This window comes from Urtica dioica, chromosome 4, assembly GCF_054948205.1.
Source record: "Urtica dioica subsp. dioica isolate 48M chromosome 4, U.dioica_male_clone48M_v1_H2, whole genome shotgun sequence".
Taxonomy (NCBI): Eukaryota; Viridiplantae; Streptophyta; class Magnoliopsida; order Rosales; family Urticaceae; genus Urtica; species Urtica dioica.
In genome coordinates, this window is record NC_142759.1 from 10,647,018 (window position 1) to 10,656,446 (window position 9,429).

The window sequence follows — 9,429 nt, forward strand, 5'->3', positions numbered from 1 at the left end:
CCATTGTTACTTCATCGTTCATCAGCACAATGGCCCAATTCATTTTGCTTTTACACAGCTATGTCTGTGTGTAATAGAGAAATTATTTAGACTTACCACGTAGGTAAAAATCAGTCATATTTTTTCACCAATTATTATTCTCATTCATTTTGTGCATATCATTTACCAACTATATAATCTCTCTCTCTCTCTCTCTCTCTCTCTCTCTCTCTCTCTCTCTCTCTCTCGGGGGAAAGTTAGACCTAATAATTAAAAAAAAATGTTGTGAGACCTAACAATTAGTTAAAATAAATTTAACAGAAAAATATTTTTTTATGTACCAATGGCTTACATAAATCCATAAGTAAGTGATGTGAGCTGTTGGAGATTCATTGATCAAAATTAGTTAAAAAAGTTGGCATTGATAATATTTAAATGAAAGATGTATGATTACAATTGGGTGATCGGAGAGCCTCTAGGAAAAAATTTCTCAGTGCTGAGACTAGATGATAATAGGAGACTTTGTGGGATCTTCTTTAAGGGACCATGCTTTATTTATTTATTTTTAGTACCAATGCTTTGGATTGGTTCAATTGTTGTTGGCATTAGAACATCGTACACTTTAGTAAATTATTTGCACTATATTTTTAAATTTTTTTAATCACCCAAGAAGCACTCAGTGGATGTCACTTAGCCTTAGATAGGTCAGCCAGTAAAAACAAGGGCATATGTGTCAACTTTTTATAGAATTTATGTGTAAAAGACGATATAGAGTATGGTAATCATAAGTGCTTTATATTAACTTTGTATATTAGATGATCCAAGAGGACCTAGACTATCGATCATTTATAAGCTCATCCACTCGAAAAAATAACCTATGTGATTGTATTATTATTTGAGGAATGATTGGCTTACTTATTGTAGAATAATAATTTAAACGTTCGAATATACATTTATTATTTGCCCAATGATCATGTAGTTTGTTAGTCCAAGTACAAGACTATATCACTATTCATTTTTAATAAATAGATGGAATTTGACTAGCCAATTTTGGCCAATTTCTGATTTATATAAACCATTGGTACATAATCTGATTGATGTCACCCACTTTTGTTTTTTTTCCCTCCCTTTTTTTTATTTATAACTAGTGTTATCTCTAAAAATGATTAAATTGATTCTTAATCTTAATGAAAATAAGTTCTAAACTTTCTACCACAGCAGTTAATTCATTCAAATGCTGAATTATTACTATAGCAAGAAAAATTATACTTGAAATTAGCATAATGTAATTCTGCAGTACTTAAGTAACTATATATTTATTATGATTTCCAAATTAATATTAAGATATAAGTAGTGAAATTTATTGTAACTAGCCAAGTTTGTCATTCTTATTGGGGGAATAGCCAAAGTTTCATTTTATTAGGCAAATAGTCAATATATTCAGCACATACCACAATGCCCTTACTTCCTTCGCGAATAGGTTAATTTAATTAACGTACATGAGTGAGTTAGGTTAATTAATTAACTTATTGGTTGAATATTAACTTAGGTTCTGATTTTTTTTGTGAGTAAAGTTAATTTACTAAATGATTGAATTAGAAATTAGGTTAATTAATTGAATGCTTTGAATATCAATTGACTTAAGTTCTTATTTTTGTAATTTTTTGTGTGATTTTCAAATCCTTCACGAATCAGTTAATTAATTAACCTAACTCACTGCAGTACGTTAATTAAATTAACATATTCGCGAATTTACAGTGAATCAACAAAATCAGATATTTTTCTTTCTCTTCTTCTTTTCTGCGGCGAGGATTCGTCGAGGCCTCCGTCGAACCGGTTCGACTCGAGGCGGAGAGTCAGCAGTCTCGGGAGACGAGCGAGCTCGGTCGCCGGAATCTTGCCGGTGAAACGGTTATGCGAGAAATCCAGTCTTTGGACTCGCCAGAGCTTCGAGATCCCGGAGAAGGAGGGCGTGGCGGCGACGGATGTGGTGGAGGAGTCGTCGTCGGAGAGGTTTGGGGCGGCGGTCAAAGGGAAGGAGTTAGGGTTAAGGGAGGTTGTGGATGATAGGGGTAGTTTAGATAATCTATTAAAGTTGGGCTATTTACTTGATAAAATAAAACATGGGCTAGTCCCTTAATATTATTGAGCCAATTTGACTATTCTTCAAAATAGCTCCATCAAAGTATGTGTGTTGTAGATTTTTATATAAAAAAAAACATTCAACATTATAGCCGCCATAACCATTCACTCAGCTTGTGCGCATGGACCATGGTATGATAAACCAATTAGCTTATTACTCTTCTAGACCATTAAAATAAGTTAATGGCTATAAACAACACTTAAATCTGTCCTTAATGATTGAAGCTAGAATTAAGATTTTATTAGTCAACAAAAGTAGTATAGCTATATAGTATTTTTTTTTATCAATATATATTTATATTGGGTCCAGTGACTATTTAGCCATATGAAACGTTAAAAATTTCTAAATAGCCAACGTTTCGTTAATTTTTGGTAAATAGCCACGTAAATCTATTTACGCAGAGTAAATTTCTAGAAATATTTGTAAATAATGTTTGTTACGTCATATTTTTGGCTATTTACGAAAAATTTACAAAATGTTGGCTAAAATGCAAATGTTTATGTTTTTGTGGCTTATATCGCTAAATATTTGATTTATATTTCCTTTTTTTTTTGTTGCATAGAGATTGCAGGTCCTTTCACCTCTGTTGTGTCTCTCTCTCTTCAGTCTATAGTCTTGACAACGTTGATGAGGGATGACAATTCAGTACAATATAATTTTGTTGCTGTCGCAAATAATTTCTACAGAGTCAGCTTTATTCTGACAAATAGTAAATGAAATTGGAATAAACGACATGAATTGTTTGACTAACTCAGGATAGAGTTGCCAGAGACTCAGAGAGGGTCAGGTCAGGTGCTATACGTATGTATATGTTATCCTCACACATATTCATATGCCGAGCCACGTACAAAATAAATACGACTCGTCTAATCTTATACATTGTATTTGAACCATACTATTGTATATTGTTATTACCCTTTGGCTACGACTTGTGGAACAAATTTTAAAGCATAAACAACGATGACACCATCTAACAAAAACGTTGGGGTGTTGCTTTGATTTTCTTTGCAAAACTAGCAAGGGAAAACCAAAATCTGCCCAAGTTTTCTTATTTTTTTTACTATGGACTTATCTCATAGTTCAGTTTCAGAACACAAGAACGTACGCATTTTTTTTTCTTGAACAATATTTTCTTCAAATCACTTCCAACGGCAAAATACTGATGCCGGGCTTATGATAGAAGTGTACATGTGAATTTTACGATTTCAAAAGGAAAAGCAGGTAATAAGCATTGATTTCAATGGAAGAAATGACTTAAATACCTTATTTGAAGTGGTGTTGAAGTCATTTTTTCATTGTATGAATCAATTTCAAAGGCCCCTTTGGCCCAGATGATCGAGCTGTCCAATTAGTTTTGGCCCATTCCATTTAGATCCATGCAAGAATGTGAATATATATATATATATATATATATATGCATGTATATATATATATATATATATATATGTATATATATATATATGTATCAATACCCACTCCATCTGAACAATAGCTCTTAGCAATTGTATCCTCTTCATAACTTTGACAATTCTAATTTACAGGTAAATATGAGGGAAACCTTGGTAGAATCCAAGGTACTAGCATAACATCGACCAATAAGTGGCTTGAAAACAGGTCAAATCTTTCTTCTTTATAGATGATTTAATCTCACTACTCTTCTCCAGTTCTACACTAAGAAAAAGAAACGTGTATCAATCTCAAAGACCACTCAAAATAGCTTTATTTGCTTCGCCTAGAAACACAAATGGAGCCCTGTTTTTTGGATTTGAAAGACGTAAAAGAGGTTTTAGGAAAAAATAAAACAATGGAATACAGATAAACACAAACAATCGTCTCTGAAGAGAATTTTGCAACTGTTGACCTCCCTGGCCTGGACCATATAATATATAAGGCGCCTTAAATAAATCTTTCTTCTTTTTTCTTTATGAAAGAGAAAAAGTTCTCCATAAGTTGACCTCAAATGACAGCAAAATGCATACATGCACTATGTATGTGAAAAAAAAAGAAAAAAAAAAAAGAGCAGTCAAATAGACAACAAACCAGACTGCAATGTGGATCTACACTTCTTCGACCGTTGCAAAATACCCCTCTAACAGAACTCGATAAAACCACGCCGCTCGAAAAATTCAACTCTAGAGAAAAAACTGTGACAAAAACTCACTTGGACGATATATGAGATCGTTGAGATAGCAAATGGACATATAACAACCTTTCAGCTCGGTCGAGTTGTTGAAGGTTTCTTTTTTATGTTTTGAAAGCAAAAGCAGCCACGTCTACTTGATTCTGAAAGGGAAACAACAAACTGAATCATGGTTAGACATGTAATTCTATTTATTTGTGTTTCTACCAGTATGATACAAGAAAAAGGAAAACAGATAACTTTTTTCCCACTCTATAATAGTGTTTTAAGTCAATATTATCACGCTATTCAAGTTCAAGGCAAATTATTTCATTCATGGGATAGCTTAAAAACAAGGTTTAGCCAAGTCAATCAACAGCAGCACAAAAAGCAAAGATAATGCAGATAAATAAGAAGTACCTGAGTTCTTCGATGCAATCAAATAATTTGGCAGTGGTAAGTAGAGCAGATTTGAAGCAAGGCTTGCTGATTGGCCGGATCAAGATATTGGCTGATGACTTGTGGGAACCTCCCGGGGTAGAGAGCACAAAGCTTCGCCAACGAAACTCCGAGAAACTCCTTCGGATCCTTCACTTCTTTCACAGGGTCCTCCTCTCTCTTCCCGGCATTGAATAGCCGAACAAAACTAGCCGTGTAACCGACATTCTCTCCGATCTCAGGCATTTCCGGTTCTTCCTCGGCCCTGTCCTCCTCGGGCCGCGAAATGAGCGTAACGGTGCTGTCGAGCACTTTTCCCCAGTGCTCGGCGGCCGAAGGGTCCAAGAGGCTCGGAGACTCGCAGATGAGTCTTGTGGAAGCGACCGCAGTCAGCTTGGTCTCGACGTGCCCGGTGATGTGCTTCAGATTGGGTATCCAAAACTGAGCCAGGATCACCTGGAAGATGTTGGCTTGGACCGCGTTCATCGAATCGACGAGGTTGGCCGCGCCGTGCTTGACCAGGAAGAGCGACATCGATATCAGCAAGCACTTGATGAGCCTTATGGTTCTCCTCTTCTGGAGCTCGTTGAGGAGGGCGGTCCAAATGCCGCGGGTGTACGGCGCCACGGCGCTGTAGTCTAGATTCTCGACGACAGTGTTCAAGACAAAGAAGCCCTGTTCGAAGGAGCTCGGCGACGACAAGAGCTTGTTGAATATCCCGAGAATCTGGTTCAGGTTCTCTTCCTTTTTCAGCTCATCGGGCGCCTTCTGAAGGAAGGCCTGAAGGAGACGGACAAGGGCCGGGACGTTCGAAGACCTCTTCCACGAATCGGGCGACAAAAGCATCTGAAAAACCACCTTGTAGCTCTCGGGAATCGGGGGTCTATTCAACTCCAAGAGCTGAGCCAATAGCTGAAACGCGTAAGGAAAGAACTCGCTCACATCGTTCCCCAAGATGATCTGGATGCAGGGGAAGAGTTTCTCCTCAAACGCCGACGTGAGAGAATAGTCCTTCTCGCAGGCCCGTTTCACCAGCACCGCCACAGACTCAAACAGGTAGTGATTAAAGACCGGATTTTTCGGGTTCTTGCAAACCTCGCCGAGTATGGAAGTCAACTGATCAATGCACGGCGCGGCAATCTCTCGGGTTATATCAGCAACGCCGAGAACCCTCATGATACACTTCATCACATACTGATTCTCCTCCGACTCTGGGAACTTGAAAGCGTTGAAGAGGTTGGTCATGAGCTCCAACAGGATCGGAGAGATATCGCCCGAACCATACCTCGCGCGCCCACCCTCGTCCTTGACGAGAAAGAGCTTCTCGATGCAAGTCGCGGCGTAAGAGTGAACCACGTTCGACTCCGCACCGAGGAACCGTATCAGCCGCGGGAAGAGCTGAACCACGACCTGCCTCGGGATATGGTTCCGGAACATGGTGAAGAACTTCAAAGCCCCCGCCTTTAGCATCGGAAACGCGTTCACATCCTGAGCCTGCAGCTCCGGAACGATGACCGACTCGAAGAAGCTTCCGACATCGACGAGGTCGGTGGAGGCGGAGGCTCCGCCGGCCTTCTTGGTGGCGAGCGAGACGACGAGGTAGATAGCGCAGTCCTTGTCCTTCCAATTAGCCGCCGGGTTCGCGGCGTAGGAGCCGAGGAGCGCCTGTATCTGAACGGAGAGGAGCTCAACGACGCGGGGCTTGTAATTCGTGGCGATGCCCTTGAGAAGCTCGCAGGCGATCCTCCTCCTCGTGTCGAGGTCGCTGCCTTCCATGTCGCGGCGGACAAACTCGACGAAGTTCATCTCGAAGAGCTCTTCGTCGTCGTCGCGGAGCCTCACGTTGGGGATGACGATGCTCTGGCAGACCTGTGGGATCACACCCTCGGCCTGGAAGAGGGTGTGGTGTACGCTGGTGCTGACAGTGGTGAGGAACTTTATGGCGGTGACAGCGAGGCGGTCGCGGCTCGGCGACTGTGAAACGCTCCCGAGGAGGCTCCAAACCGCGCTGGCGAAGCCGCCGAGGTAGGACTTGAACTCCTCCTCGTTCTTCTCCATGTAGAGGTTGATGTTCTCGCAGACGGCGGCGCGGAGATTGTCGGCCAAGGCGAGGCCGTCGGGGCCGCCGGAGGATTCGAGGGACGGGTAAGAGGTGGTCAGGTATTTGCTGAACTCCTTCATCCACTCATCCATGTGGTCCTCGAAGTATTCCGGAAGCTCCTGGAAGTTCAGGGAGAAGAAGATCCGGCAGCAGAGGCGCTGGCACTCGAAGAGAGGACGGAGATCGGCGGAGGAGTCGAGTAAGGCGGCGGATTTGAGGAAGGTCTGGAGGAGAGGCTCGGCGAAGATGTCGAGGCAGTATTTCAGGTCGAGCAAGAGGTCGTTGGTTTTGTACTGGTAGCGGAATTTCTTGAAGATGGAGTTGGCGGTACCTAGAATGCCGTTGACGGAGGGGTAGTCGGAGGCGGCGGAGGCGGCGGCGAGGCGGGAGGTGAGGTCGGGGAGGAGGGTGGGCCAGGACTTGGGGAAGTCGACGGCGGCGACGGCGGAGAGGGCCTCGCTGAGCTGGGACTGGATCTTGGGCGGCGCGGAGAGCATGAGGGAGACGATGAGGGAGCGGATGAGGGACTTCTCCTCGTCGGAGATCGCGACGGCGGCGGCGTCGGGGGACCAGCGGGACTTGAGGTGGTTCTTGAAGTGCACGGCGGCGGAGACGCGGATCTGGTCGTCGACGGAGGGCTCGGCGAGGAGGCGGAGGACGGCGAGGGCGAAGCCGGGGCGCTCCGAGGCCTCGGCGAGCGACGACTCGGCCTGGCGGCGGGGCTCCGGCGACGGCGACAGGGTGTGGAGGAAGCACTGGGACAGGAACTGGAGGCTCTCGGGGCTCCACTCCATTGACGAATGATGCTGTGCTTCTGATCGGAGATGAGCGACTGTGGTGCTCTCACGGAGGGAAAAGCGAGGGATTTTGGGCAATGGGACGAGGGTTTTGAAATATTTTGGGCGAAGAGGAATGAAATGGAAATGGAAATGGAAATTTCAAAAGGGCTTTGTTAATTGTTGGGCCTTCGGACAGGTGGTTATTGTTTATTGGTGGGATTTGGCGAAAATATTTGGTTTATTGATAGAGCTTGGAAATTAATTAGAAAATTGAGAGAGGTAGGCATATAGTCTATTCAAATCTCATACATGAACATTTTAGTTAAAATATTTAAAAAATTAAAAAGTAGCCAAAATTAAAATATGACACATGCATCATTTAATAGAAACATAAGTATACCTAGATCTATTTATTTAATTATTTAAATAATTTTACTATAATTTTAATTGAGTGTAGCTATTTGACTAACGGAGTGTAACTATTTGATTAATTGATATAGTTTCTTCTAGAAAATATTTTATTGCGTTGAAATTTGCATCAGTGGAATATTAAGAAATTATACTTAACCAAGTTAACCCTCCTTTTCTTTAATTTGTTATTTTGAAACTATTTACTAAATTAACCGATTGTGTTTACAGTTTACATGTATATATTTAAAGGCTTCACCATTAATGTCTTTACTATAACAAGCACTGTTTATTTGTTTAAAATATGGTTTTTCTAGTTTATATTCAAACAAAAAAAAATTATTGCAATTAGCCCATCTCCTAATCTCATTTAAGATATTAGCCTAAGTTTCTTTTTATTATAAAAAAATAACTTATTTATTTTACTCATACCATTGTACCTTTACTTTTTAAACTTTATTATTTCTCTCAATTTTTCTTTTCTCTCAATCCTAAACCCACGACCTTTTTTTCATCATCGCTCATCATCTAAGCTCATAATTTTCTCTTATCATTATGAACTTAGTTCCCGACTTGTTCATTTGTTCCTTATGGTTGCGTTTGTTTGTCTTTTTCATTTTTTAGGGTTTGTTACTTTACACTATTTCAACTTAAAAAAAAATTTGAAGGTGCATCACAAACTTAGTTCGAATCGTTTTTGTCTTGTGATTTATCTTCTGATTCTCATACTTAAGTCGGATAATTTTCATATTTGTATAGTAAATTAGTTTTCCCGAAGAGTTAATTTAATATATTATTTATATTATGGTTTTTCCCTATTTATTTAATAAATTTCTAGTTTTTTTTTTCACATGTTTTTTAAGGGAAAATTCGTGTCTCGTTGTCATAGCTTCATCATCTGATTCCCCAAGCTCATCCAAATTTCAAGATTTTATAAGTTAATTTAAATAATCAGCATAGGAAAAAAATTTATTAAAAGATAGAGCTTCTTGTTGTTATTTCATATGCTTAATAAATATTTATGATCTCATTTGTCATGTTTAGTGTGTTTTATTTGGTTTGATAGGTATTATTCTTGTTTTTTTTCAGCAAATATATTGAATATGTTATACTATTAATTTTGGGATATACACTTTAATTTACATGTTCTAGTGTGTTCTATTTACAAAGTTTGTATAGTAAATTAATTTATCATAAGAGTTAATTTAATTTACTATTCATATTTTAGTTTTGTTACCAATTTCATATATTTTTTTCGATTTACATTGCTTAAACAAATTATTTTTTTCTAAGTTCATTACAAAATCTGATCGAAATTTTAGTTTTGTTACCAATTTCATATATTTTTTCGATTTACATTGTTTAAACAAATTTTTTTTTTCTAAGTTCATTACAAAATCTGATCGAATCGTTATGTCATGATTAAGTATGAAATTTTCCAAATTTGTATAGCAAATTAATT

General features: G+C 39.6%; 1 protein-coding gene across 2 annotated transcripts; it reads right to left on the reverse strand.

Annotated features, from left to right (window-relative positions):
• Window positions 1-3,967: 3,967 nt before the first annotated feature.
• Window positions 3,968-7,710, reverse strand: LOC149400327 (cellular apoptosis susceptibility protein, putative / importin-alpha re-exporter). 2 transcript variants are annotated; one of them, XM_089612032.1, is made up of 2 exons: window positions 4,662-7,710; window positions 3,968-4,405 (listed from the first exon to the last, which is right to left on the reverse strand). In XM_089612032.1, the coding sequence occupies exon 1, from the start codon at window positions 7,572-7,574 to the stop codon at window positions 4,680-4,682; it is 2,895 nt and encodes a 964-aa protein (XP_089468158.1). In that variant the 5' UTR covers window positions 7,575-7,710; the 3' UTR covers window positions 3,968-4,405; window positions 4,662-4,679. The 2 variants fall into 2 exon arrangements, with proteins under 2 accessions (XP_089468158.1, XP_089468159.1); XM_089612033.1 differs by having other exon boundaries at window positions 3,968-4,424.
• Between the last annotated feature and the right edge of the window lie 1,719 nt (window positions 7,711-9,429).